Source organism: Stereum hirsutum, assembly GCF_000264905.1.
Source record: "Stereum hirsutum FP-91666 SS1 unplaced genomic scaffold STEHIscaffold_2, whole genome shotgun sequence".
Taxonomy (NCBI): Eukaryota; Fungi; Basidiomycota; class Agaricomycetes; order Russulales; family Stereaceae; genus Stereum; species Stereum hirsutum.
This window is the reverse complement of record NW_006763132.1, coordinates 406,218-433,281: the sequence shown is the minus strand read 5'-3', so window position 1 is coordinate 433,281 and position 27,064 is coordinate 406,218. Positions and strand designations below refer to the sequence as shown.

General features: G+C 50.1%; 8 protein-coding genes and 1 non-coding gene across 9 annotated transcripts; 3 read left to right on the top strand and 6 right to left on the bottom strand.

Annotated features, from left to right (window-relative positions):
• Nucleotides 1–2,390: 2,390 nt before the first annotated feature.
• STEHIDRAFT_90515 (translation initiation factor 6) lies at nucleotides 2,391–3,662 on the top strand (the record flags this gene model as incomplete). The annotated part of the gene is made up of 5 exons (XM_007299432.1): nucleotides 2,391–2,403; nucleotides 2,458–2,640; nucleotides 2,707–3,059; nucleotides 3,118–3,238; nucleotides 3,293–3,662. The coding sequence occupies 5 exons, from the start codon at nucleotides 2,394–2,396 to the stop codon at nucleotides 3,361–3,363; spliced, it is 738 nt and encodes a 245-aa protein (XP_007299494.1). The 3' UTR covers nucleotides 3,364–3,662.
• Nucleotides 3,663–4,287: 625 nt separating this feature from the next.
• On the bottom strand, nucleotides 4,288–4,973 carry STEHIDRAFT_117969 (uncharacterized protein). The gene is made up of 3 exons (XM_007299543.1): nucleotides 4,750–4,973; nucleotides 4,437–4,693; nucleotides 4,288–4,306 (listed from the first exon to the last, which is right to left on the bottom strand). The coding sequence occupies exon 2, from the start codon at nucleotides 4,668–4,670 to the stop codon at nucleotides 4,512–4,514; it is 159 nt and encodes a 52-aa protein (XP_007299605.1). The 5' UTR covers nucleotides 4,671–4,693; nucleotides 4,750–4,973; the 3' UTR covers nucleotides 4,288–4,306; nucleotides 4,437–4,511.
• Nucleotides 4,974–6,401: 1,428 nt separating this feature from the next.
• On the bottom strand, nucleotides 6,402–9,202 carry STEHIDRAFT_144270 (alpha/beta-hydrolase). The gene is made up of 12 exons (XM_007299542.1): nucleotides 9,162–9,202; nucleotides 8,699–9,058; nucleotides 8,536–8,642; nucleotides 8,352–8,472; nucleotides 8,025–8,300; nucleotides 7,916–7,969; nucleotides 7,804–7,865; nucleotides 7,665–7,747; nucleotides 7,456–7,612; nucleotides 7,025–7,386; nucleotides 6,871–6,963; nucleotides 6,402–6,812 (listed from the first exon to the last, which is right to left on the bottom strand). Exons 2-12 carry the CDS (start codon nucleotides 9,025–9,027, stop codon nucleotides 6,594–6,596), a joined length of 1,863 nt encoding a protein of 620 aa, XP_007299604.1. The 5' UTR covers nucleotides 9,028–9,058; nucleotides 9,162–9,202; the 3' UTR covers nucleotides 6,402–6,593.
• A 263-nt stretch (nucleotides 9,203–9,465) lies between these two features.
• Nucleotides 9,466–11,968, bottom strand: STEHIDRAFT_117967 (uncharacterized protein). The gene is made up of 10 exons (XM_007299541.1): nucleotides 11,424–11,968; nucleotides 11,245–11,365; nucleotides 10,910–11,185; nucleotides 10,805–10,858; nucleotides 10,687–10,748; nucleotides 10,554–10,636; nucleotides 10,344–10,500; nucleotides 9,936–10,294; nucleotides 9,791–9,883; nucleotides 9,466–9,733 (listed from the first exon to the last, which is right to left on the bottom strand). Exons 1-10 carry the CDS (start codon nucleotides 11,878–11,880, stop codon nucleotides 9,509–9,511), a joined length of 1,887 nt encoding a protein of 628 aa, XP_007299603.1. The 5' UTR covers nucleotides 11,881–11,968; the 3' UTR covers nucleotides 9,466–9,508.
• Nucleotides 11,969–12,232: 264 nt separating this feature from the next.
• On the top strand, nucleotides 12,233–16,524 carry STEHIDRAFT_90513 (uncharacterized protein). The gene is made up of 12 exons (XM_007299431.1): nucleotides 12,233–12,452; nucleotides 12,503–12,680; nucleotides 12,734–13,272; nucleotides 13,343–13,618; nucleotides 13,701–13,779; nucleotides 13,847–13,965; nucleotides 14,020–14,064; nucleotides 14,121–14,257; nucleotides 14,317–14,565; nucleotides 14,618–14,651; nucleotides 14,704–14,752; nucleotides 14,802–16,524. The coding sequence occupies exons 1-12, from the start codon at nucleotides 12,286–12,288 to the stop codon at nucleotides 16,416–16,418; spliced, it is 3,489 nt and encodes a 1,162-aa protein (XP_007299493.1). The 5' UTR covers nucleotides 12,233–12,285; the 3' UTR covers nucleotides 16,419–16,524.
• Nucleotides 16,525–16,896: 372 nt separating this feature from the next.
• Nucleotides 16,897–17,714, bottom strand: STEHIDRAFT_144267 (uncharacterized protein). Its single transcript, XM_007299540.1, has 4 exons — nucleotides 17,592–17,714; nucleotides 17,366–17,427; nucleotides 17,105–17,272; nucleotides 16,897–17,052 (listed from the first exon to the last, which is right to left on the bottom strand). Exons 1-3 carry the CDS (start codon nucleotides 17,661–17,663, stop codon nucleotides 17,152–17,154), a joined length of 255 nt encoding a protein of 84 aa, XP_007299602.1. The 5' UTR covers nucleotides 17,664–17,714; the 3' UTR covers nucleotides 16,897–17,052; nucleotides 17,105–17,151.
• A 364-nt stretch (nucleotides 17,715–18,078) lies between these two features.
• On the bottom strand, nucleotides 18,079–22,012 carry STEHIDRAFT_90510 (NAD-P-binding protein; the record flags this gene model as incomplete). Its single annotated transcript, XM_007299430.1, has 6 exons — nucleotides 21,636–22,012; nucleotides 21,521–21,563; nucleotides 21,217–21,356; nucleotides 20,854–21,030; nucleotides 20,614–20,769; nucleotides 18,079–18,157 (listed from the first exon to the last, which is right to left on the bottom strand). The coding sequence occupies exons 1-6, from the start codon at nucleotides 21,980–21,982 to the stop codon at nucleotides 18,079–18,081; spliced, it is 942 nt and encodes a 313-aa protein (XP_007299492.1). The 5' UTR covers nucleotides 21,983–22,012.
• A 1,769-nt stretch (nucleotides 22,013–23,781) lies between these two features.
• Nucleotides 23,782–23,891, top strand: STEHIDRAFT_t78. Its single transcript has one exon. It is a non-coding gene; the product is annotated as a tRNA-Val (tRNA).
• Nucleotides 23,892–24,139: 248 nt separating this feature from the next.
• On the bottom strand, nucleotides 24,140–26,771 carry STEHIDRAFT_144265 (DUF185-domain-containing protein; the record flags this gene model as incomplete). Its single annotated transcript, XM_007299539.1, has 9 exons — nucleotides 24,140–24,231; nucleotides 24,283–24,474; nucleotides 24,566–24,674; nucleotides 24,756–25,247; nucleotides 25,313–25,576; nucleotides 25,755–25,865; nucleotides 26,039–26,185; nucleotides 26,249–26,307; nucleotides 26,759–26,771. 9 exons carry the CDS (start codon nucleotides 26,769–26,771, stop codon nucleotides 24,140–24,142), a joined length of 1,479 nt encoding a protein of 492 aa, XP_007299601.1.
• Nucleotides 26,772–27,064: the final 293 nt, after the last annotated feature.

The window sequence follows — 27,064 nt, the reverse complement described above, 5'->3', positions numbered from 1 at the left end:
GATGTCGCCGCCCCCCTCGAAAAGTTCACACATTCTACTACATAAGTATCCACTCACACTAGGATGACAAGTTACACCACATCACGAAGAGCGTCAATATCAGCGAGCCCATAACACTCTGATTGAGCAGACTGGAAACAGTGAGAATATTTGTAGGCACAAAGGTGTGTCTCTTTCTGTCTTTTGCTTCTCCATAGTCTTTGCTAACAAGACATCCTTCGGCTTGCCATTGTAGCACAGGGTAGACATTTTGAGTTTTTCTAATGACTGGCCCTCGCTCTATTTCTCGCTGCCGCCTATTCATCTCACCCTCCTTTGCAACAGGAGCATTCGGTCTCCCAGCTGTGCTACACCTCCGTGTACGTTACCGTCACCAGAATATCCGGCCTCACTTTTATATATTTAGGCACACGTTAAAGGTCACCGTCGATGTACGTGGAGAGTTCAGGCTTCACACGGGTCACGAGCGGCATACTTTAGGCAATATGTATATTAGCAGTAGGATAATTGTACTCAATTAACATTCTCATGGTGTCCAAATGATCGAGAGCAGCAAATGGAGGTGGTTCAGTGGTAGTGCTCGCAAATCACCATTACATTGATAGCGAAACACATCGTGAAACATTTCTAAATGGTAGTGAATTTTCGCTCCACCGTTTTGCTCGGATGCTGGTGAAATTGTTGTCCATGCAGCGAAATCCACGGTGTTTCTTGATGGACTTGACCTATTCTGCACTCAAAATGTGTCGTGAAAACCATGCTGCAAGAGGGGCTCAGTGACGTTCACTTGAATAACCACATCGGGACAACACTCTCACGCTTTCCATGGCCCAGCCCCCCACGCGGGCCTACCCACGCGAGCAAAAGACCTATCGACGTCTTCACCCCCCTCCTACCCCATTTGGAAGCTATCAAGTCCCGCGCGAGCGCGAACGCTGCGAACTCTTCCCGCAACACTTGATTCTTATGTTTTCGTGTGCATTCATTATTTTCCCAATTTTATTCTCCTTCGTGATCTTTCAATCCAATTGCATGGTCTATTTTCGTCCCTGCTTTGACATAGCGCGACCTTACAACCTGGCCGATATGAACTACAACATGATAACTTGAACGCTTTGATCTAAGGACCGAAACAGAATATGATTATGACAGTGGCACTGACGACTGGGAGGATGACGGTTAGTTAGTCCGTGAATCTGAATCAGACGAAGCAGACGAGTATTAGTAGCGGCTTACATGCCAATGGGGATGAGGACGGCTGCTGGAATTGCTTAAACGGTTGGTTATTGCAAGATCGCGCTATTAATGCTGTGGTTTTATTATTTTATATTTAATGTGATGATGTGTTGTGTCTTTTGTGTTCTATGAATCCACTCATGAGACACTTAACTGGATCTACGTCGTACCTCGTACATGACAGCTGGCCTAAGAATCGCGACGCTTGTTGCGTTGGTTTTCACTTAATATTATAGATGCAACGTGATCATTATGTCACGCTCCAACCAATAGGGACCAGGTGGCGCCCGGAGGGCAAGTGTATAGTAATGAGAATCGTCCTGAATCGTCCCATCATAGCCCATCATCTCTTTTTTTATCGTTCGCTGGTTCGACACGCCCCCGGAAACAACCGAGAATGTGTGGCGCGTCTGTCGATGTGGCACAGTGTAGCACTATGCAAGGCTCGTTCAATGATGTGCTTCGTCGCAAGATATCGTCCACGCCGACCAAATATTGGATGGCAGGCGTGTATAACAGAAGGAGGGGACGCATTTTATATTAAATAAACTGTTCTGGAAAACTAATAAGACAGCCAACTTCCGCCCGGGACGAGCTCGAGTGCCACAAATGATACGCGTCAGTATTTTACCTTGAATCTCTCGTTTCAAAGTCTTAGAAAACAGAACACACGCTCTAACTGGTTGCATCTCATGAATGTCCTCTTGTGCGTTTGACACCGAGTCACTCCTCGAGTCGGAAGGAAGGAAGAAAGGTTTATTCGAAAGAGGTGGGAGATGAATATGCTGAAACTTGAATACACGATGCATCCTGGTTGACTCGACCACGAACGCGAACCTAACCTACTTACTTTCTCGTTTCTCTGTCTAAGGCCTTGAGGCTGACCCAGAAGGGTCTTAGATAAGGGTCTCCATAACCTATTGAAGATGATGGAGTCAAGACAAGTCAGAACGAACCGGCAAGCGCGCGTCGTCTATGAATTTGGACGATTTTTCGGAGCCGGAAAATGCCCTGGCTCAGCCACAAAATGTAGCCACAAAAGCCGATCAAGCTTGTTCTCTACCCCCACACCGACAAATTTGCCCTAGACTTTTTGTCTACCTCTACCTCCTTCTCCTTCGACAAAAGCACTTGAATTTATCGAAACCCCTCTAATCATGGCTACTCGTACGTTCTTTTTCTCCATTTTGTCCGAGTCGCATGATGCTCAAAATATTACAGGTCTTCATTTCGAAGGAAACAGCGACATCGGCGTCTTCGCCAAGCTTACAAACAGCTACTGTCTTGCGGCTATCCAAGGCAGCACAAATTTCTACTCTGCATTCGAAGCAGAGCTCCAGGATGTGATTCCGATCGTGCACACCAGCATTGGTGGTACACGGATTGTCGGGCGTCTGACTGCAGGTGCGTCTGCTTTTTTTCGATGTGGCCCATCCATGGTTCTCATATACCCTCGATACAACTTCATAGGAAACCGTCACGGTCTTCTTGTCCCCTCTACCACCACCGATCAGGAACTCCAACATCTTCGCAACTCCCTCCCAGACGCCATCGCCATCCAGCGTGTAGAAGAGCGGTTATCAGCCCTCGGAAACGTCATTGCATGCAACGATTATGTCGCCCTTGTCCACCCAGATGTTGACCGTGAAACTGAGGAGATCATCGCCGACGTTCTCAAAGTCGAGGTGTTCAGGCAGACGGTAGCAGACAACGTGCTAGTGGGGAGTTATTGCGCGATCACGAATCAGGGTGGCCTCGTACATCCAAAGACGAGTATACAGGACCAAGATGAACTGAGTAGTTTGCTTCAGATTCCATTGGTGGTGCGTTTTTCTTCTGCTTCGAGGTGGCGTACTGGAGGTTAAACGAGACATCGCGCAGGCTGGTACCGTAAATCGCGGTTCGGACGTGATTGGCGCTGGGCTTGTGGTGAACGACTGGTGTGCCTTCACGGGGACGGCCACGACAGCGACGGAGATCAGTGTCATTGAGGCCACTTTCAGTACGTCCAATCTGTTCTCTCAATTCTCCCCCTCTAACCGTCTCTCTCGCACAGAACTCCAGGGCCAAGACTCGACCGCCGTCATCGGAGAGATGCGCGACACCCTCATCGACAATTGGGCATAACCGCTCGAAGCCTACCTCTTCACCTGCTCGTCCCTTTCCCGTCCCATCGTCCACCTGTACGCCTTCATCAGCCCCATTCGTCGCTCTCGCCAGGTCTCGTTCGCCGTTGTGTTTTGATTACAAGACATACCCATCGTCCAAGAAGTCTAAAGCTAAAGCATTGTTGCGTCGTCGCCGCATCCATCTGTGTTCTCCTATTATTCGGGCTCACGCTTCATATACGGCCGCATTTGTATTCTGCTGTATGTATCAATACTATTTTGCGGATTGACAAGTCTACCATTGTCAGTCGATGTTATCACGTCCATTGGTTACGGTATAGAATGGGAGGGTGTCGTCTCGGTTGTCTCACGGCCTCTGACGGAGGCCCGACGCCACACATTGTTTATCAATATGGCCATCTGCAGTCTTACTCTAGTAATTCACAGAAGTTTCTTTTCAGCCGCTCCGACAGGACAACAAGAGCAAGAGGCATGGTTGCTGGTCACCCGAAACCCCGGGAGGCAGGGAACGACCTTGCCCTTCCTCATCCGAGCCGTCCGCGTCAACGTCGTCGATATCTAGTAAATTTATTTTGGTTCATGCCCTGCGCCAATTTCTTTTCGTACTGAGGCGTGACTTTCGGAGGGATAGTCTCTTCGATATGTACTAGGAACAAGATCCGCGGGTATCCACAATCGCTATATAGACAGCTCGAACCCTTGAGAGACTCTGGAAAGTAGTTGTTGAACCACCCTAGTTCTCCTGCAGAAACTGACAGCTCGAGGTGCCACAAAAAATGATGCAGTCGTGGCGCGGCAAATGCCGATCCGCGCCGAATTGTGTTTTAGGCAGGCTTACACAAGTCTTCAGCAGTGACATATAGTGAAGGTTTGCGTGTGGGAGACGTACGTCTTTCCATAGACAGGCAGGCCGACTAATCTGAACGGTAGGTATACACTAGGTAAGTACTCTTCTCCCCGTGTACCACCAGGGTACTCGGCTCGCTCTATACGGCTTTTAGTTTCTGCCATCGTCCATGCCTTCTCCTTTACCCGTGCATTTGCTTATTTACATGCTCGGATATCTAACAGACTCGGATGTCCCTACTATCTCTTCCCAACGAGATTTTGGCGGAAATCGCCCAAGAATGCAATCACGAAGACAGGTCACAAAAACATTGCTTGTCTTTGCATACCACCATGCAAAACATGTGTGCAGTCAACAGACGCCTCCGGTTGACCTGTCGTCATGTTCTCTACCAAAGTGTGGTCGTATGCCCAGACCATAAAACACTCGAAGCCGTCAAGTCCTTTTTGTTGGCTCATCCAGACGTGCCGTCGTTTATACGGTTCGCATCCCTCTTTACTTCTTTTTTTTCAGGCATTGAATTGTCCGCGCCTTCAGACATATGGTGCTATCAGAGTGTCAAGACCGGATACTCAACTATTCATTCACATATCTCACTGCCGTTGATCTACGTCGGATGTGTAAAGCGATGTTGAGACTTCTGCCTCAACTTATCTCCTTCGACATCTCTAATGTCAACCCGAGAATGCCCCTATCAGAGAGCCTTCTCACACATCTTAACGCCCACCTATCCCTACAGACCTTCATCGTCCACGAAATCGATCAACTCTTTACTCTGAGCACCGCAGTTGACCACACCACCCGTTTCAATCGTCTAAATTGTCATCATCTTTATCTGTCCGCACGTCCGGGGGCTAGATATCCGAAAGAAAGGCTCGAACAACTATTTGCCCCCACGCACGGCGTCCGTCTCAATAGCCTGGCCCTTTGTTGGGATTTCTCCATTGCCGATTTGGACACTATCTACTTCAAAGGCCTGTTACGCTTAAATCTCGATCTCCCCGACGGCCCACCCTCTCTTCCACCAGCCACGAGGTCATTTTTGAGACGTCACTCCTCTCTCGAATACATCAACTTTAAATTCGGCTATATCCTCCTGTCGGCTCTGGCAGCGCTTCCCATCGTCCACGAAATCAGCGCGCACATGAAGGCTGAGGGATTAGACGAAGACGCACTTGGGTTGGGCGGAGTGGCTCTGCAGAGAGTTAATCCATGTTATAGGCAAGCCACCGACTGCTTGGATCCTCGGGACTGGTACATGGATCGTGTTGAATTAGTACTTCACGCTGACGGCGCTCGCATACTCCCGCTCTTCTTCGAATACTGCTTTGACGTGGAATCCCTCGATGTAGACCAACGACAGCAGCACAAGGACGTGGTCACCCTGGTACGCTTTTTCTTACCTTGCTCTATATCTCCAGATACGGCGTTGATATGTTTACTGTATCGTGTCTCCGCTGCTCAAATCATAGGCCGAATTCTTCAACACTATTTGGTGGTATCGTAATCGTTTTGGAGGACTGGCCGAAATCACCCTATCGGGTTTCCCTCTTTGGAATATCGAGGACGACTATCACTGCCCCGTCTCAGATGTTCTTTTCGACCTTCGAGAGTTCAATTGGAGGGCCCACGCACTCGACCCAGATGAGGAGAATGACATCGATCATGCGTGGTGTACCCTTGTGGACCGCCTCAAGCCGTACGCAGATTCACTCTGCAAGGTCTTGGAACATATTTCAGATGGATTTCCTATGTTGAACGGGCTCGAGTACCATGGACGTCCAGGTGATACACCGGGCGGTGAGATCTTTTTGGAATTTACTATCGAGAGAGATGCAGACGAAATGGTGGTCAAGGATGGAACGTCGTATAAGGTGCATGTGGTTAAAAGTACGTCGCAGGATAGACTGTCTCGAGATGTGCATGTTGACTCATCTTGCTCGTTATACCAGATGTTTGAGATCACGCAAGCGTACGACTATGTTGGATCTGGCGCGGGGTTGTCTTGCATGTATCTTATCTCGCGTTTTGATAGAGAACACATCGACAGGTATTCGATATGAACGATCTTCTTCAATAATTCTTTGGGTTCGAGTGATGCACATTCATCTCTAGCCAGCTTCGTGCCATTGAGTACTTCTTCATCGTCAGTTTGCAGTGCTCACCCTCTGCGACACGCCGCACGTAGGCTTAAATGCCACCAGACTTAATCGGTAAGTACAAGGGTATGTATACAATGGGCAGTCGATCGGACGAGCGCAAGTCGAAATAGTGCTGTTTGTGCTAGGGACCCCACGACGGCTCAACAGTATGTTACGGCTTTGGATAGTCGGGCTGAGAGCAAACGAGCCAACCTACTGTACGTCCATCACGAATACAGACTACAGTCTCATCCTCCAGCTTCCCATGGACACCGCTAATCGCATCATGTCATCCAACACCAGTCCATCTCCCGCTGAGGATGGATGAGCTTCACGGCCGTCGAAGAAGTGGCCCCGATCGATCTCGCAAACGGTCTCCTGCATGGGAAGCGTACCATCTCTGAAGTAAGCTCTTTTGATATTTGCCATGCAGAGGGACAACGAAGTCGAAGAGACATGCTGCGAAACAAGAATGCGTTAGAAGCAAAACACGACAGGACTTCATTGGTGATCGTACTCCGACGCCATTCTGAATGACAAGTCTTGAGTTTTCCTGCCCGAACCTATTGTTGACTGTGCGAGCGTTGACAAGAGGTGTAATGGGGTCGACCTGTCCACGAGAATGTACTGTGAGTCTGTCGCCAATGGAGACTGTAAAGTCGAGCACGTACATTGTTACTCATAATCAGGATCGGGTTCTTAGGCGCACGGTCCCATGGCCCCGTAAATCTCTCTGGGGGAGTAACGGGCCAGTATTCACATCCTGAGTCTGCCTCTAGCGCGAAAATGGCCATAGCGAATCTCGAAACGCTGGACAGAACGTCCAAAGTCTCGTCGACCACGTCTGTCAGGTTCGGCTTCGCAATCCCGGCGCGATCGTTACAAGAGACCCCAGAACGCTCCAAATCGATCTCGCTGCTGTAACGGTAATGATAGTCAAGTATCCACGCTGCGTCTCCTGCGAGGGCCCGAGCGAGTCTTTCCGCAAATGTTGGCCAGAATTGGGGCACTTGAACAGTGATAAAAAGTATATCTAGGAGACGGGTGAGAGGAAGTGGTCAGCGTGAAGGGATGTTGTAAATGTCAAAATACCTGAGCTTACGGTGAGCATGACCGGTAGTTAAAATACCGGGAATGGAGTAGTTTGTGACTGGCATAGGGTTCATAGAGAGAGATTGGACCCAATCGTCGACGCGTTTCTGAATATCAACCCCACTGGTATCTTGCGGCCGTACGAGCGGGCAGGACGATAATCCAGCCTATTATAATAAATTCAGCCTTGTGTTCAATATAAAGTACCGTGTTACTTACCTGGTAGCACTCTTCGAAGAAGCGTTTGTATGCTTCTTCAGAATCTGTCAGCCAAGTGCGATAATACGTATACGGATGATCGTCTAAAACGTTTGTCAGTATCTCCCCTCGAGCGAATAAAAGTAAGAAAGTGGCATACTCGGCCATGGTGCTGGGTCCACGATTCCGTCGATCAGGATTCTACCTATGCGATCTGGTAACCTGTGCGGTGGTAAACATGAAGGCCACACAGGATTCCATCAATGGCTCACATGTTGATGAGATATTGTCCCAAAATCGTTCCATATGATTCTCCGACAAAGTTGCTATCGCGGACCAGGGTGAGCAGGACGACGAAAGCGCCGACAAAGTGACGCTCACATCAGAGCATCCTCGCCTTCTAGAGTTCTTGTGATGAAGTCGATATCGCGAACAATGGTGGTCGTGCCCATGTACTTCAACTGGTCGCCCATAGTCTGATAACAAACGTCGAACTGAGTCTTGAACAATGCTTCGGCCTCTCGATGTTGATAGATAAGGGACTGCCTGGCAAAGTCATCGGATACGTTCAACGGCAATTCGAACCCACGATCCAGGACTGTGTTGTGCCTAAAGAGGGCCCTGCGATTGGGCGACTGAAAACAGTCTGTCGGCGGTCTGCGATGCGTATATAAGCCCATGTTCATTAGAAGAAGAAACCTCACGTACTCTGTCTTTCCGATTCCTCTGATATCAAAGCCCAATATATCGTAGTCCTCGCCGGTGAAAGTACGTTGGTAAAGATCTCCGAGATTGTATGCCTGAGGAGTACCAGGGACTCCAGGACCGCCTACGGTCGAAACGAAGGGGCAGATAAGTATTCAAGGTGATATTTCCTTCGCAGGAGACCTACCAGGGTTAAACATCACCATACCCTTCCTAGGGAATTTGGTAGCGCGATATCGGGCAAGGGCCACTTTTGTTGTGCCCACCGTCGGGTCCGAATAGTCCAAAGGAACTCTTTTGTCATACGTTAGATACTTATAACTACGGTCAATATGTTCGGCTTCACTCACACAATGTAGCCACATTCCGCGTCCGGAAGACTGCTAGGCTCGGTGCACCTGTGCCATTTGACAGTGCCAATGACTTCTGAATGAACGGCTCCCGTGCCCCTTGAACCGTCTGACAAAAGGTCGTCGGTGGCAGGGAAGCAGTTATAAATGACACTTCCGAAGAAGAGGAGTAGGACGAGGAAAGACAGTGAGAAGAAGGAACGCGTTAGAGTACGCCTCAAGCGGGGGCGCGAATTTAGGCCATCATCTTGGTTCGGAAGATCTCGTTGATCCACAGGCTGTAAATCGGAGTATAGTGAGACTGCTCTCTTTACTTTTTCATTCGGCATCCTTTACGGCGGCACTCGTCAATGAGGAGTTCTGGTACAGAATAATCAGGGTTTACTATTATTAGTGGGCGGATACTAGCAGAGTACTTATCACAGTTGCATGCTGCAGTGAGGTTGAGAGGCTTTCAACATACCTAGAACTCCAGACCAAGGTTGAGTATGGATGAAGAAGAATGAGCATACCCCGAGACTCATCTGCACACACTCATATCTTTGGTTTTATTGGTGACGGTCAGGTCTCTCCGTCACGGTCGACGTGGTCTCGGAAGGCTTGCGTGGCGCTCCCTCTACGGTACACACGGCCCGATACCTGACGCTATCTTGCAGTGGCACTGTGGCCCTATGAAGACGAGAGTGGTATACTCATACTTATGTGGAACATTGAATATTGAAGCTTGAAGGCGCGATCCATTATATTTGTGCACGGAAAGTCAACACATATGTAGCCAGAAATGAAATTGCAGGGTCAGACACAACTACACTATGGAACCCCTCCATGTCTCAACGCGTTCAGCGTACCAGCTACACGCAGCATCTGATCTAGCCTCTCCTCTTCTTCCGCTGAATATGTCTTGACCCTAGAGTTATCGGGGAAGGGAAGCATGTCAACCTCGCAGACATGCTCCTGAGGTGGGAGGGTGCCATCCGCGAAATAGCTCCTTGTGATATCTGCCGAGCAAAGCGAAGGGGTATTGATGGAGCAATGCTGGAGAAGAAAGATTACATATCCATTATGAGAGAAAGTAACAGCAGTATAGCGCACCCCAGAGCTGTTTTGAACCGCAAGCCTAGCGTTCTTTGGTCCCAGGATATTGTATACAGCGCGTCCATTCACGATGGGAGTGACCGGGTCGGCCTGAAGTAAGGTGTGAGCTGGAGTGTTTCCACAGGTGGAGAGGGTCACTCACGATATTGCTGTGGATCAGGATTGGGTTCCTCAACGTGTGGTTCCAAGGGCCTGAGAACCTCTCTGGAGGCGTTACGGGCCAATACTCGCAACCCGAATCCGGCTCTGCTGAGTACACACCCATACCGAACCTTGACACATGCTGAAGAACATATAATGCCTCATCTGCTACGTCTTCTGAGTTGGGCTTCGCACGAGGTGCTTGGTCGTTACAAGAGACAGCCGAGCGCTGGAGATCGGAACCTAGACGCTGATAGTCACTGTCTACGATTTCGGTCGCGTCGCCGGACATCGCTTTGGCGACGACCTTTGCGCCGTATTGCCATCCCATGGGACGTTGGAGAATGCTGAAGACATACTCTGCCTGACTTGAGCAGGGGAAACGTTATTATAAGAAGATGTCACTCACTGCTTGCTGCTCCAGAAGTGAGAATGCTTGGCATGGTGGCGTTAGGGACGGCCATAGGATTCATGAAGAGATCATCGAGCCAGTCTTCCAGACGATTACGAATGTCAGAGGGACTTTCGTCTTTGGCGTTTACCAGGGCGCACTCCGAAGGTCCTGCCTGTAAAAGCGGAATCAATCTCATCGTTGCCGTTCTGACGACGAGCTTCTTACCTTGAAGCATCCATCTAGGAACATGTTGTAGGCGTCCGTGGTGTTGCTCAACCATGTGCGATACCATTTATAAGGAGGCTGACCTAAGTAATAGTCAGTTCCGGAGACGCAGAAGGGAACGAAAGTTACTTACTAGTCCAGGCAACAGCATCAGCGACACCGTCAATGACGACGCGCCCTAAGCGATCGGGCAACCTATAGATAATGAGAGAAAATAAGAACTCGAACGAAACGCCGTGGAAGTAACTGACATGTTCACGAGGTATTGGCCCAAAATCGTGCCATATGATGCACCCCAGAAGTTACTACCATTTGTGGAGTGAGTAAACGTTTGTCTTTAGAAGATGGTGACCTACATAAGCGCATCTTCCCCTTCCAAGGTACGAGTAATGAAGTCTATATCACGGACGACGGTACTGGTGCCCATGTACTTCAACTTGTCGCCCATAGTCTGCGCACACAGCGCGAACTGAGCTCGATACAAAGCCTCGGCTTCCTGTTGCTGGTAGACTAGGAATTCACGAGTACGCGGATCGGTAAAGTTCGGAGGGCTCTGGAAGCCTCGTTCGAGGACCGTGTTGTGGCGAAACAACGCTCGACGGGTCGGCGTCTCGAAGCAATTGGTGCTCGGTCTGTAGGATTTTATAAGTTAGATAGCATGATGGACGGAGAGGCGGGGCGATACGCTTACTCTGTCTTGCCAATTCCGCGAGGATCAAATCCAATGAGGTCGTAGTCCTCACCGGTGACAACACTCTGGAGATCACGACCTCTAACAGTGGCAAGAGGCGTGCCTGATCCTCCGGGACCGCCTGTCAGATCATGAGTCATCTTGAAGCTACTATACGTGATGAAAGCGCAAAGACGAACCGGGGTTCAGCAGGACGATACCTTTCCTGGGGGAGCGAGTGGCGTTATATCTTCCTAGAGCGACCTTTGCGACCCCTGCAGTCGTGTCGAAATAGTCGAGAGGAACTCTGTGGGTGCTTGAGCGGCAGATGTATTGCATAGAATAAAATGATACATACATGATATGGCCACACTCAGCGCCTGGGAGGATTCCTTCCCCTTCACATTCGTACCATTTGACGGTACCAACTGGTCCAAGCAATGACAGATCCGTAGCATCCTCTAATTTGATGGAGTTAGTATGGATTAACCCTCGGTAACTGCAGCCTTTCGATAGGAAGAGGTACGACAATGTTCCGATGACGAGAGCCAGACAAGCAGCACGGCGCATTACTGTCTTCACGGCAGAAGAGTGGGATTTACACTTGTGCGTTGATACATTCGAAAAGCTGTGTGCACTCTTCACGTCGGCACACATCCTGAAGACCTACGATCGAAGCTGAGACCGAGCGGCGAGGATAGCGCACAGCAATCGGCAGTTCAGAACAAGTTCAGAAGGTTGGAACAGGTTGAAACCCACCAGGGTGTCAATGGTCCCCGGAGTAAGACAGATGTCGTTAAGAACCAGCAAGGCTTACATAAAATGTTTCTAGCTTGTGATTGGCTCAGAAACCTCTCGAAGCCTCTGCAGCCAATCGCGAGCCAGGATAATTTTATGTAAGCCTTGCTGGTTCCTGACGACATCTGTCTTATGCCGTCAGTTTGAAGGGCCGACCGCGGAGCAACTGTGGGGTCGCTCTTGCATGGTATCCACCAGCCGCATCACCCGGCGTCGAAAGAACCCTCTGTGGCAGCAATCGAGATCCCCAAGAGTCTTTTTCTCATGGTGTATACTGCTTTAAAATCTCATCCAATTGGGACCAACAGGCCTGAACTCGCTGGAAAAGCCATTGCCAACGACCAACCTCCTAATACTTTCTTTCAAGGTCATAGTCCACCCTTCCCGACCTGTACATGGTGGGTCGGCTACGCTGCAGGAGAAGGCGATGCGTACGTATATGTCCTTGATATGCGTTTTCTCTTGTTTGAAATAGAGATAGTATTTGTGCAGGTCCTTTCCCATACGAGACTTGCTTGGTGCCACATGGAATTAAATACGGCATATCCACTACTCGCCAGTTCGACGGCACATCGATCAAGCAATTGACCCAGAGTGATTGGTGTGCTAGTTTTATAGAGCATTCTAAGAAATCGCGCGACCATAAGGCCATCTGCTGGGTAGGTGCCTGCTGGATATTCAATATTCCTTCGTATTTTACTCCTCACCATAGGATACACAATCCGTGGCCCTCCAATACTTCACTGGGTTGAAGACATTGACGAGCTATCTGGTGCCGGGCTCGCCATATCTTACCTTCGTTTATGACAATGCGACCCCCGTATTCATCTCCGAACAAGGTCCAATCGTCTCCTTCAATGACAAACCACCAGCCAAAGGTGGGATCACGGCCAAGTTGTCTCGTATCACTCGTCCTCACCATACAACCTCAGAAGGCACCCTCGGAACGAAGTTCAAAGTAACAACGCGCATCGGCACCTATATCATATACTCATTATCCGGTCCCATGTCTCTTTCGGCATCCCAGGACAAGGTTGTGGCTTCATCTCCGTTCACCGGTGTCATTCGCATGGTCAAGCTCAGTGATCCGGCGCACGAACGCATCCTAAACGACTATGCCGGTACATATCCCAAATCCGTCGACACAGGTTTTTTATATTCGTCGACGGATTCCACCGCCATCCTTCGTTTCACTTGGTCGGTAGTGGGGAATCCAGCCGAACTGTTGATGATGACTTGGCCACATCACCGGTACGCGCTGTTCGTCGTGATGATTTTGACCTCGTACTCAGCGAGATTTGGCTTTGCCGTGCACCCACAGAATGAAGATGCAAACTCCGACGTTCCCTCCGGTCCATGCACTCAGTTATCTCACGACGAAGGGATACATGTATCCCGCTCTTGGCAACGTCTGGGATCTCAATTACGACCTACCTAATATTTCTTGGAACGCTCCACGTCTGCCAGATGAGTCATGCATTCCTGCCATTATTCAAGGATTGGAGTACGAGATAGGTCAGCTAGAGGCTGCGAACGCGCCTGTACCGGGAGACTTTTACTTTTGGGGAGGAGCAATCGCCGCGAAGGCGCGACTCGCGTCAGTGACAACTTTGATATCCTTTCTTCCTTCATCTGGAGGAGTGTTTTATCTTGATTCTAATTGTTCTCTGTCTCTGAAGGTTGATTGCAGAGCATGTGGGCCGCCATGATCTCATACCCTATGTGGTCGAATATCTCAAGGCGAGTTACAAGCACTGGGTAAGTTTCGCAGGGATATCGGTATTTTGATGCTGGTCGGTATACCTATCGGTGCCGTGAATTTTAGTTCGACAGTTCTTCGCCTATCCAAGCTGCATACGAGACAGCTTGGGGAGGCATTATTAACAAGAGTGGGTATAACAACTTCTGGGTGGATTTTGGTAACGGATATTACAACGACCACCAGTGGGTACCAGATTTTCCGTGAAGTGGATGCCTATTCAAGCCATGTTCTGCTAGTTTCCACTATGGATACCTCTTCGAAGGCGCTGCGACGATCGCTAGGTATATATTACGGGGCTCCGTTTTGTCGCAAGCCCTGAATCTCATGAACCTCGCAGGTACGATTCACAATGGATGTCGGAATACAAGTCGCACATCGACTGGTTTCTTCGAGACGTCGTCAATCCCAGCATCTCTGAAGACCCGTACTTTACATTCACACGACATTTGGACATTTTTGCGGGCCACTCTTGGGGTACGTACAGTCTCATGGAACGCATTCAGCTCGCGCATAGAGCTAATTAGTGCGAATAGCATCTGGCATAGGAAACGGAGCAGGTTCGCGTGACCAGGAGTCCATCGGCGAAGCCGTGAATGGTTACTACGGCGCTATGCTCTGGGCGGAGATCACTGGGCACAAAGACATCGTCGAGTATTGTCGACTCCTCATCGCAATGGAACAACATGCGGCGAAGGTGTACTGGCACCTCTACCCGGAGAGCGATGGAGAAGCCCGTGATCAACCGTATCCTGAGCCGGAAGTTAGGAGTCTCGTCACTATTGGTATGTGCAGTAGCCGATCAGTTGGCGATGATGCTTACCCGTTTGTGACCAGGTAATGTACAGGACTGGCAAGCTGGAGCGTGGTTGTAAGTAATTTACTCTGTCGTTTCTTATCAGAAGCTATAGCACAGTTTTCAGGTTCTGGGGAGACCAGAAAGTTCAAATCGCCGCCATACAGATCCTTCCGGTCCGTATTTCTGATCAAATAATATTGCATGCACTGATCTCACCTACAGGTCATCCCCGTGAATGAGTACATGTACGACCCCGCGTGGGCACGCAACGTCCTCGCCTATACGTCCGGAGAGCTTCACGACCCAGCCATCAGTGACGACTGGAAATCCCTCATATACTGCGCCTACTCCCAATACAATCCTCACAAAGCCGCCGAACTCTCCTCCCTCCTCATGGCTTGGGGAACCGGCAACACGTACACTAACCAACTCTATTTCATCTCCACTCGGCCCAATCCTTCCCGCAGACCCATATTCTACTCCGCTGGCGCAAACCCTACCGGGAATTTCATGGTCCAATCATGTACCACGGGCCGATACGTGACTTCGTCACCCAGTGCTTCCGATCTTATTGTGTCGGTGGAGACACAAGAAGAGGCGGAGGTGTTCGAGTTTGCGTTTGCTCCCAACTCGGGGACAATGAAGGGTCTATCGAGTGGGATGTTCGTGACGGCCGATCAATCAGGTTCGGCAACGCTCGCTGCGAGTCGAGGGGTGGCGCTGGCTTGGGAGATGTTCATGATCCGTCCCAAAGAAGGGAAAAGAGATGAGTATTGGATGAAAGCAGGGTCGAATAGGAAGTTTATCACGGTTGGCGCAGATGGACGGCTGGTCAACAACGCAGATTCAGCTGCATCCAGCGCTTCCTTCCGATTTATTCATCCACCTTCTTCATGGAGTCCCCCAAAGCCGCGGCACGACTATGCGACACAATCTGCTGGGATTAGCGAGGAGGAGAGGCTTTCAGCTTTGACGAAGTCGAATCCTGAAGGCAGGTTTGTTATTCAGGAGGCTTCCACGGACCGATATATCGTCCCCACCGCCGAGCACAATCTCCAAGCATTGTCGACCTCGCAAGCCGATGCCGAAGTCTACGTTTTCAATGCAGGCACTATAACCGCTTCTTCCACCAGATTGCTGGTCACCGCCGATATATCTGGTTCTGTCCCTCTCTCGGCTTCTCGGTCCACGGCGCTGGCCTGGGAAATGTTTATCGTCAGCCCCAAGGACGGTGGCGATGGGCTATTCACAATTCGGGCAGGATCAAACGGCAAGCATGTTTCTATGCGGCCGGATGGTTCTCTGGTCAACGATGCCATGACGGAAGCTGGGGCAACCGTATTTCGCTTGCTGACACCCCATCCTGCACTCCTGGCTCGTAATCCCGAGGGGCGATTCATCCTGCAAGCTACAGGAACATCATGGTTCATTGCATGCTCCCCATCTTCCCCGACTCTCACCGCATCCGCCTCTTCTAACTCGGACGCCGCCGTCTTCGAACTCAGTAATGACCAGGATCCGACGTCTGAAGGTTCCACAGTGGCACAAGGCGGGACTCTCAAGCTTTTAGCCACACAGCAGTACGTCACCGCGGATATTTCAGGGTCATCTCCCCTAGCAGCCGCTCGTCACGCTGCTCTGGCTTGGGAATATTTCACGATACGGAGGAAGGTCGAGGAACAAGGTGGGGAGGTAGTTCCAGTGGGACAGTCGGTATATACAATCAGGGCAAGGTCCAATGGCAGATACGTGAGGGTGGCACAGGATGGCAGTTTAGTTAACGATGGAAAGACGGCGGTAGACGCTGAAGGGTTTCGACTTCATCAGTTTGCAGAGTGATATGTTGACAGTTTTACTCTGAAGCTACTTGGAAGTAATGTATCCTTGAATTGGATGTGACTACGATTCGACTAGAATATTCTTGGGCCGATATATGTTGTAGGCGGGGTGAAAGAGATGATATATTTTCAATTGGACACGAATGCGTGGAAGTCCGATAGAACTAGCACGGTGAGAGATGAGCACAGGGTCCCACAAAAGTGATGATGACAGGGCTGCGTGCTGTGTCTGATACGAAAAGCAAGTCTGTAGATAGTCGATGCTTGTACCTCAGAAGATTTAGATATCCGGGCAGACTGTCGTTGAGGGTTATGCCCAATACGAAATCAAGTTCTGCGGAAAGGAGTCAAGTCGATGGACTAGCAAGAAGCTGATGATCGACATTATTGCGAGCCGTGACGATTACTTGTACCGGGACAGATTCGTGGGACTCACAAAATACCCACCCGTTATCAGCCGAGGTAGAAATTGTGGCGGCGGTGCGCGAGCGGCGTCATGCAAATACAGGTCTGCATAAAAAGTGCCCGTGACCTGAAGAGAGAACGAAGCAAATGCATAGTATATTTGCAACATCTCCGTAAAACAGTCATAGTACACAAGAGGGAGCAATTCTTCAGAGCTTCGGTATTCAATCCTGAAAAGATCGTCATCAGCATATATGGGACGACAACTCTGTCAGTGCATACCTTGTTATTCCCTTTCTCTCAACCCTTAGCGCGTGTGATTAAGAAATTTACTTCTTTCCTCCCGAAGACTGGTGGGACTGTCCACTGGGAGAGGTATAGTTCGAGTAGCCGCTCCCGCTGTTGTAGTAGGTAGACCCGTTCGGGTTGGAGTAGTAGTAGGATCCATCACTGCACGGGCCAACACATATCACTAAGTTAGAAGTGCAGATATAAAGCGATAACGGGGCGAGAGTGCATAGGGAAAGGCTCTGAACGACGTACGTGTTGGAGTAGTGGTAACTGTTCGAATCGTTTCCGTAATCGCGAGAGCAGTAGTGGTTACCCTGTCATGAGGACCGCAAGCGTGCCATACGTCCCAAGTCAGTCATTCGCAATGAAAAAAATGAGTATGACTTTGAGGTCCAGGTATCTGAAGATCTGGCCATTCCGGTATTGATGTTGACGAGAACAAAGGCCATCAGAGCATAAATAGGGGCGACATACGTACCTGGTCATTGGTACCAGAGCCGGTGTAGCTGTAGCCAGAGTTCGAAGAGTTGCTGTTGGATTTCCCTGACATGGCGGTGTTATCGTGGTGTCGGACGGTGCGAGGTGGAGGGACAGGTAGAGGGTCAGAAGAGAGTTGAAAGGGGAGAGAATAAAAGAGGGCGCACATTTATAGGGTGGCGTGCACCCCCGCGAAATGCCGGACGGGGTGGGCACGATCTTATCTTATCTCAAACGGTGAACTTATCCCCCATCAACTCGAAGTTCGGAGGCCTCTCCTTGACCGTCTTTTTTTTTTAACTCTCCACGCGAAGATACTCACTAATATTCATCATTGATCAGGCCTCGTCTCCGGACACCATTCCGAAACCGAGTTCCCCTACCTGAACTGGTCATAATTCCATGCCAGTCGCAGAGCATTGAAGTGCTATTCAATGACGACAACTTTTGATACGCGTACACACACATATATATATCACATTATTGAGTTAGTACGCCTCATGAATCCAGCCTAACATCCGCTCCGCCTTGGTACAGTCGTAGAAACCTCTTCTCCGCGGCACGATACTCCTCGCAGCCTCTCCTTGTACGATGTCCCCCGTGCAATCCCACCACCCTTCTCTGACTCTCGCCCCTGGCCACCACGTCTCTTTCAGCGACATTCCGTCGACACTCTCGCCTTGTGGAAGATCCGTATCAGCGACGTTCAGATCAGGAGCGGCGATATAAAATGCTTCGTGGCCTGTCCATCCCGTCCCTTTTAGAGTTGAGGCAGCCTCTTCACCACCCCCACCAGTCGCTCGGACACTGAGAGGTAAAGTCATAGCCAACAAAAATGCTCTAGCGCCTTCATCTTCCTGCACCCATCCCCATAGATCCTTCGCAGCCGTCGCTTCATCTATTCGTACGCCTCCAGCCTCCTGGTCGGTTTCCTTAAGATCGGGGACTTCAAAGGCACGACGTGCAATCAAGCGGAGCGGGACGGAACGGTGGAGACGGAGGGAGGCGATTCGGAGGTGAGGGTATCGACGGATGAGTGTGTCGGCTTGCATTTCCATTATTCTGTCGAAGTTGTTGGACCAAATCACATCGATACGAACAGTGAATAGCAAGGAGGAAGTCAATTCATGCTTTGAGCACACTTCGAGTCGATCGGGGGAAAGATTCCGAGGAAAGTGAGAGAGATTATTCGTGCAGTGACGTAGAACAAGGAGGTAAGGTTGAGACGAGAAGAAGTTTGGGAAAGAGCAAGAGTTTCGGAAGGATCGAGAAGACCTATACGTGCAAGAAGTAAGCATGAATAGATGGACGTACATCTTAGACAGTCCATAAGGCTCATCAGGCTCACATGGATGGTTTTCATCGATAGGGAGGTATTGAAAGTCGTGAGTCTTGCCAAAAATTCCGCGGAGAATATTGATACTTGAAGCTTGTGCGATTCGCGTTATCCCTAACTGTTAAAATGGAGGGAATCCGGAAGACGGAGGAGGAAAACGGAGACGGAAGGAGAGGAAGAGGAGGGGAATGCGAGAACGAAGGAAGAAAGCAGGTAGAGCGAGAGATTAGTGCATTGTGGAGAGCGTGGTCGTTCAGAAATTTGAACCGTATCGTACGGAAGGTCTGTGACAGTATGGGTCTGGTTTGGGTGGGCAGAGAGCTTAAGACAGAAGGGCGCCACACAGAGTGGCGTCAGGGGCTGGAATGTGGCCCAGTTGGTTGGAGATCGTTGATCCCGAATGCATAAACCTGTGTCAAAGCTCTGTTTGACGACGGCATCGTCCTATTTCTCTGCCATAATATGACCATTACACTCTCTCCACTTGAACTGCCATGAGACCGAGATCGCGACACAAAAATCCACGCACCTCAGCACAAACCCTCAATAAATTCCACGAGATGATCACATTCCTGCGGAGACGCAATGAACAGAGCGATATTAGCACCAATACAGTCCGAGCTTTTCAGATCAAATGGGTTCTTGGTCGAAGGATTGAGACATACATATTATGAGTGCGAGCAACTCCATCTCCCATATGACTTATCCCAGCCAAATTCGCCAACCCAACCTCATCCTCCCCCTTCCCGCGTTTATCCGGATCCAAATCTTCCTCGCCCACCTTGTCGCTCATTCCCAACCATACTCTCAAAACCCTCTCGATTTCCTCGTACTCCCTCAGATCCACTCTCTCAAACACATACCTGCCATCTTTCTTCTCCTTTTCAAGGTCAACATCAACATCATCTGGAGTGTCAGGCGGAATCAGATGCCGATAAATCGAAGGTAAAGGATGAGGTGCAGAATCGAGACCGAGGACGCTATGGTGGTCCGGGGATAGAAGAGCGAGGCGGACGAGTCGTTGGCCGATCGAGCCGTGGGCGCCGGCGACGATTATCTTCATTGTATGTATGTACGCTGCAGTAAGAGCAACAAGCAAATGATACGGTGCTGTCGGTGAGAAGGGGATGACGGGGATGAAAGATGATGGGAGGGTAGAAGTAAGACACGAGATAGTTCGAGAAGCAGGGGCTGAGAGGTATTGTATCATTGTACCGAGAATGCACGAATTTTCCAATATCTGTCCACCTACCGCAAGATTGGCGTTGGGAATAGAACTTCGTTACTTCCGAGTCAAAGTCCCGGTGATTCGTCTGATTGCTGCAATCAATTGACAATCAATTGCAGTACGGTACCTTCTGAGCTCTTCTGAGTCCACTTGCTCACCACGAAGCCTCTCGCGCATTTAGAAGCATTCGAGCTCAAGGATCGCTCGGACCGCTATGCCACCTCCTGATCATCTGTGTATCGTCTTTGAAGCTCCGAAGTCGATATCTCACACCTCACCGTCCCCACTCGACTGCGAGTCTACTAATTCGCGGCATGCACCCATCCCAACATCCTCTCCGCCTTCTTACAATCATAAAACCCTCTCCTCCTCGGCTCGACCCTCCTCACCGCCTCTCCTACCCACCCTCCTTCACCATGACGTCCACTGCTGTTTGGCGTGTCAACTTCAGCACCCCACCACCCCTCCCTGACCTTCGCAGCAGGCCACCATTCCTGTTTCAACTGCATCCCGTCCACAACCCCCTCTGCTGTATCCAGCATCTGTAAATCCGGGGCAACGATATAAAATGTTTCGTGGCCTTTCCATCCCGTCCCCGTCGCATTCCTGCCCACACTCTCATCACCGCTTTCGTTCCCTTTCTCCTCGAAGTTGCTTGGTGAAGACGCATCGACTGTCAGAGGAAGTGTAAGGGCCAACAAGAACGCCCTGACACCTTCGTCCTCCTGTACCCATCCCCACAAATCGGCCGCTGCTTTCGGTTTATTCGTCCGTATTGAATCGGATCGAGTAGGTACTGACCAGTGCAGACGGAGGGAGGCGATTCGGATGTGTGGATATCGTCGTGTCAGGGTGCATGCTTGGGTTTCCATGATTCTGAAAACACATCGACATACAAGACACATATGGTCAGCGTAGAATCCGATATGTTTAAAGATGAGTGTCGCGTTGTGAAGGGTCACCAGGAGGAGCGATAATGATTGGACACCCGGGCGGGAGACGGTAAGGTGGGTGCAGAATAAGTCGAGCTCTGAGGATTACCGAACGAGAAGAGAAACACACATCTTTGATAGCCCGTAGGGCTCGTCAGGTTCACACGGATGTTCTTCGTCAATCGGAAAGTAATGGAACTCGGGTGTTTCGCTATATACGCCACGCAGTACATTAACGCTCGAGGCTTGTGCAATTCGGTTGATACCTAGCTATATTTCAATGATTTGAGTCAGTATTACTATTGAGCCCGCCGAGTTGGAAGAGACATGAAAAGCGGCGAATCGGACGAGATGCGGTTGTCGGTAGTGAAGAAGGAGGAGTCAACAGGTGAATGACAGGCGCAACACCACTTTCGACTCTCCGGATAACTTACCTCGGCACAAGCCCTCAACAAATTCCACGAAATCACGACATTCCTGCAGTGACACACGCACCACGATCAATATCCTGGCGAAAGAATTCAGTCCGCTAAACGAAAAAGCGCTCACGTATTATGTGTCTTCACAATTCCATCACTCGGATTCCTTATCCCGGCCAAATTGGCGAGTCCCACCCCGTCATCGACTCCTTCGCCCACCCTATTCCCAATCCACGTCTCCATGACCCTCACCACATCCTCATACTCCTTCAAATCAATCTGCATGAACGTGTACCTCCCTTCCTTCCTAGCCTCCTCGACATCATAATTGATCGGTGGCTGACCCAGATATGGTGAGGGCGCAGGATGAGGCGAGAAGTCCAGTCCGAGGACGGTGTGGCACTCTGGGGATTTGAGAGCGAGGTGGACAAGTCGTTGACCGACTGAGCCATGTGCGCCCGCTATTATTATCTTCATGATCTTGACTGTTAGATATGGTGCTTTTGGGAGTGGTCGAGAGTTGGACACTCGGACGGTGTCACGGTGGTGAGAGAGAGAAGAGAGTGAGAGCACCGACTGTTATTGGTAAGAAGCGATAGACCGATAACCCACACATATGTACATTCGCCTACCTACACCTAATTCAGGCCACGTACGCCGTAGCCCCCAGTCGACAGCAATCACGAGTTCAAGGCCTGCGAAGGACCATGATTGATAATAATGAATCATGACGCAGCATCGTCTAACTTGAAGAGAGCCGTGGTACTGTCTGGGAGCCGAACATACATGCACATGGGAAACTAGTGCTTAGCTAGCACCCGCAATCAACATTTAGTCGAGGAAAGTCTTGAAGGATGGAGAAACCATGGGGAAACACTGACGATAGGCCCTCTGGACCAGAATAAATTGAAGTACATACTTGAACTGGTAGAGGTTCGACTTCGCGGGATCGATAACGGAAGCAGCGTGGAAATTTGAGCATGCTGATAGTAAGAACTCGCTTGTACTGGAGACAGAGTAATTTGTGTTCTGTCGACGGAAATCAAAAGACCATAACATCACGGATTTCCGCCGAGGCTTGCAATCAATTGTACCGATAAGATGGTAGGGAAAGGTTGCCGGAGATTACTTACAGTTATTTACGACATATAAACGCTTATTAGCATTAAATCAGCTTGCGAGCCCGAAGAAGCATGTAAAATCTTGCATTTGATTGGAATTATTCCATATGAAGGCCTGCCGAGGTCGGCCGGGGGGAATCCGCTCCCGAAGAAGGCGCAGTTTGGGGCTCAGCGTGGGACCTGCCAGCGCGCACATTATTTTCTTCGGTGGCTTGAATTCCTTTCGACTCGTACCACCATCTTCGTCTTCCTCACTCGTTGGGCCCTCCTTCGTCCCTCCTTCGTCTTCGCCCAGCCCATCTTTTAGCGCTGTACGAGTCTTCTTTAACATGGTGCTCCTCGACGGTCTCGGGGTGTCTACCAGAGGAGCGCGTGTCGACGCGAAGGTGGTCGATATAGTTCGGTGTCCGTTAGCGTCGTTTGGTTCGTTTCGTTTGGTTCGTTTCCTCTTCGCCCTTCGCAACCAATGTAGTTCCTTCCCACGTCCCCTCCGCACGAGACGAAGCAGACACTGTGCTTCGTCTTCGGAATTGGGGACAGATCATCAAAGTGGTGCAGCGCGAACATGGCCGCATGTGCCATATCGTGCTGCACTGACTGTCGCATGTGGGCTCCTTCACACTTTGTCCTGTATTATGCACACCGGCCATTGCGATTTTCTGTATCCCCCATTGTATCCTCTAGTATCGTTAGATATCTATACCGCTTCGCTCTGTACTTGCAGTTCGTACCTACGTTCTTCTTTGCAATCAAGAATATCGTTTTCTCACTTACATTTAATTCATGGCCTGATTATGTGGTCCTCAGGAAGGGTTCAATTGACGGGTGAAGTGACATACCTTGAACAGATCCTGAGAGCTTGTAGTGTTTTACAACTAATTCCATGCCTCCGTTGTGGACCTTGCAAGAAGTGAATGAGCACGATAACCCCTTTTACTTGTTGTAGCAGTATTTCAGCAATTGCACCCCAAATATGACTTTACAATCGCCGTAAATGGTTTTACAAGACTCGGTGGATTTCCGTGATGACTCAAGCAGAGCAAGTGAATGTGAGGAAGAGTGGAAGTGGCACTCTTAAGGGCCACTTCCTTGGCGCAGCCATGGCAGTAGGTGGGTACTAGACATGAAGATGTCTCACAGCCAAGCTGTTGATAGGGTTCAATGGTCTAATGGTTATGATTTCTGTCTCACATGCTGCAGTACGTCCATACTTAGTGGATTGATCCGCGCACAGAAGGTTCCCAGTTCGATCCTGGGTTGAACCATAATCTTTTTACTTTTTTCCTCTGTGCGAATCTCGCCATCAATGGACCACGTTCAATGAGTATATTATTGCTTTCACAGGGGCTAAAGTACTCGTATCCTTCATGTGCCTTGCCTTGCCTGCGTCAAGATCGAGCTGAGTCCTGACTTTGATCCTCGACAGGCAGGCAGGCACGCGAAAATAAACTTGGACTTGAATACGGGTCAACACGCAAAAACCAAGTCCGACTACGATCCTTGACCGCGTCCTTCAAACGTCCTCACCACCAACAAAAGGCCACACCGCTCCCTCTCCCTCCCCCTCACCTCCCCCTCCGTCGCTCCCTTCCTTCTCTCCACCCCCTCCTCTCTGTTCCCCATTCACCTTGCCCACCTCCCCCTCATGCACCTCACCCAGCCCATCCGCCACAATCCCCAAAACCCGATACTCTTTCCCCATCCCCATCTTATCGACCAATCTCTTCGCCGCTCCTTCGATAACATCAGCTCTTTCCTTCGGCGCACGTTGTTTCAGGGCATTGAGACGGATATCGAGGCCCATGCGGGTCAGGAAGGTCGATTGGGTGATTGAACCTAGAGTGCGGACTGTGATAGTGGATTCGTCGTGGTAAACAAAAAGTAAGCATCCGAGGCGTAAAAGAGAGGCAATAGGAGTGGGAGAAAGAGGAAAGCGTACCACCCGTCCCCTTCATTGCCTCCTTCAAATACGCGAAATCGACGTTCGCGGTCAGGTCGCACTGCCCAGGCGTTAGGAGCGGATCAACAATCTTATGGTCCTTGAAGGCCTGCATTGGTATCGTATACAAACCGCATATGGAATGACTGCTCGTTAGAGTTTGACTGAGAGAAAGAACGAGGAAACACACCCTAAACGACGCTCCGAAGACCTTCTCATCACCATAATCAACAATCAACCCACATCCCCTCTTCCCTCCCCCGTCTACTTTTCCCACAGAATCTCCAGCTGCCGCCGCCGAACTGGCTGGAACTACACCTCCGGCTAACCCCGCAAGCTTCCTGGCGACCTGAAACCCCGCCGCACACACTTCGATCCTACTCCCGATCGGTAGGCTCGCGAAGCGAGGTGATGAAGAACCGAGGAGTGTGGACACCGGCGAGGGCTCGGGGGAGAGGACGGGGCGGAGGCGGGGTTTACTACCTGAAGTTGTTGATTCGCCCGTAATGGGTGTGGAAGAGGCTGATAAGGTAGAGACGGAGGACGGAGTGGTGGAAGTGAGCGAGGAACGGGTAGTGTCGAGGTCGAGATTGAGGTCGGAAGGTCGGAGGACAGTCCGTGTCTGTGCGACGGGGTCGGATAAAGAGGTAAGGAGGACTTCTTTCCAGCCTTGTGATGTTTTCTACAGTATAGGAGTTAGGATAGGCCACATGGTAAATAAGAATGGGTGGTGGGGAGAACACAAACCTCGAGCAAATGAACAGGCAGTGCATCAAAGAACTCGTGCGCTACGAGCATCGTGTACACGTTCTCTTCGACTTCACCTTCCGTCGAGGGGATATCATCGATTGAGTCGTGCCACGAAATGTTCACGGTATGGGTGTTGGATTGAGGTGAGGGTTTGGACCAGCGCTCGAGTTTCTGCTCTTGGATGACGCGAAGGGCGGAGGACGTTTCGACGAGGTGGACTTGTTTGAGAAGCGAGCGGGAGGCAGGAAATTGCGATAATGTCTGAGGGTTGAATCAAAATGATACCAATTAGGTCAGAATGGTGAAGGGGGCGTGGTTCGTAAAAGCATGGTGCCGAAGGGTGCTAGTCCAACGGATGTGGCGCGCCACACTTCGTTCCGAAACCCGACGAAAGCCAGTGGGAGCAGTAATAGTCAGGGTAACTGAATGAGAAACTCACTCGGAGGATATCATCCATTAATGTTCCCCTTCCAGGTCCTAGTTCCACGAGCCTGATCTTTCTCCCCATACCGCTCGCCAAGTACTGCGAGAGCAACCACACGCCTACGAGCTGCCGGAACCATCCCGCAACATAGTCCATAAGTTCAAATTTTCAGCCCAAGATTGCAGCAAGTTCAATGTTCCATCCGGGTGAAAATTCGAGGTCACTAGAGGTTGGTTATCATTCGTATTCTCACCTTGCGACAACGTTAACCAACGAGAGAACGTGGAAGCACAACACACCTCGCCAAAAACCTGACTGATCTCAGGACTTGTAATGAAATCTCCTTGAGCTCCAAACACTGCGTTCGATGGGTTCATATAATACCCGTGTGTGGGGTGTGAGAGACAGAGGTTGATGTAGGTGGCGAAAGAGATTGGACCGTTCGCCTAGTCACGATAACAGGGGAGTAAGTAAGAGGAACTGAAAGAGAAAGAGATGAATTCACACACTTTTATTGTGTCGAGAATGATTTTCTCTACGGGTGTTACACCGGACGGAGAGGGGTCAACTGCCGTTGCATATTTTCGGAAAGTTTGCGATATTAGACTGCGGGATGCGTAGGGTCTGTAGGCCGCGTGAAGTGCAAGCCGATGACGGACGACTCGACAAGCATGCATGATTATACTTCGAGTTAATGAGCCTCAATCGCCGAAGACGAAAGTAAAGATGCTGGCCGTCACTTCCGAAGTTGTGTGGCAAGCGAAGGCGACGTCACGAACGCGTCTGTCACAGTGTTACGAATGTGACTTAGCGTGATGTTGCCGCCTGACGCGAACGACCGTCTCTCTTGCACATCCTCTCATCGAAATTGCTTGACCCTCACAGTACGCGTCTTTGGGAGAGCTCTGTACTCTTGCTGTATAGTGAAGCACATCCCTGCTGGAATTGCTCCTTACTTCGGTCTACAAGTTCTAGCAGACTGGACGACTTTTGGCTCTCACTTGAAGTTGATCACAGACCCCTTCGGTTCATCATGAAATAACTCTCGGTAGCTCATCGAGTGTTGGAACCGTATATCATGTCTGTCTGTTTACTTGTCTGTAAAATTTGCTGCCGGGGCGCTTGACGCGCTTCATGCACAAATGTCGAAACGGCGGAAGCCCACTCATTCATACAGTCCAACTCTATGTAGGATAAAGGACCTCTCGCCAGTCGGACGGGAAAAACACTAACACCGTATAATCAAACTACCTGGTCCGTGTACGTATATCAAATATCCTGGTTCGACCCTTCAGGCCGACCAAGGTTCTCGTCAATCCCTTTTC

Bases quoted from the DNA above. Each gene is read 5' to 3' on its own strand.
- STEHIDRAFT_117969 (XM_007299543.1), bottom strand. From the start codon at position 4,670: ATGAGCCAACAAAAAGGACTTGACGGCTTCGAGTGTTTTATGGTCTGG.
- STEHIDRAFT_144270 (XM_007299542.1), bottom strand. From the start codon at position 9,027: ATGCCGAATGAAAAAGTAAAGAGAGCAGTCTCACTATACTCCGATTTA. The intron at 7,866-7,915 runs GTGAGCCATTGA...ACCACCGCACAG, and splicing joins GGACAATATCTCATCAACAT to GTTACCAGATCGCATAGGTA. The intron at 6,964-7,024 runs GTACGTGCTCGA...TCTCGTGGACAG, and splicing joins TCCTGATTATGAGTAACAAT to GTCGACCCCATTACACCTCT.
- STEHIDRAFT_117967 (XM_007299541.1), bottom strand. From the start codon at position 11,880: ATGTGTGCCGACGTGAAGAGTGCACACAGCTTTTCGAATGTATCAACG. The intron at 11,186-11,244 runs GTAAGCGTATCG...AAAATCCTACAG, and splicing joins CGCGGAATTGGCAAGACAGA to ACCGAGCACCAATTGCTTCG. The intron at 10,501-10,553 runs GTAAGAAGCTCG...CCGCTTTTACAG, and splicing joins TCCTAGATGGATGCTTCAAG to GCAGGACCTTCGGAGTGCGC.
- STEHIDRAFT_90513 (XM_007299431.1), top strand. From the start codon at position 12,286: ATGGTGTATACTGCTTTAAAATCTCATCCAATTGGGACCAACAGGCCT. The intron at 12,453-12,502 runs GTACGTATATGT...AAATAGAGATAG, and splicing joins GCTGCAGGAGAAGGCGATGC to TATTTGTGCAGGTCCTTTCC. The intron at 13,780-13,846 runs GTAAGTTTCGCA...CGTGAATTTTAG, and splicing joins AGGCGAGTTACAAGCACTGG to TTCGACAGTTCTTCGCCTAT.
- STEHIDRAFT_144267 (XM_007299540.1), bottom strand. From the start codon at position 17,663: ATGTCAGGGAAATCCAACAGCAACTCTTCGAACTCTGGCTACAGCTAC. The intron at 17,428-17,591 runs GTACGTATGTCG...TCCTCATGACAG, and splicing joins GCTCTGGTACCAATGACCAG to GGTAACCACTACTGCTCTCG. The intron at 17,273-17,365 runs GTACGTCGTTCA...TGGCCCGTGCAG, and splicing joins AGTTACCACTACTCCAACAC to TGATGGATCCTACTACTACT.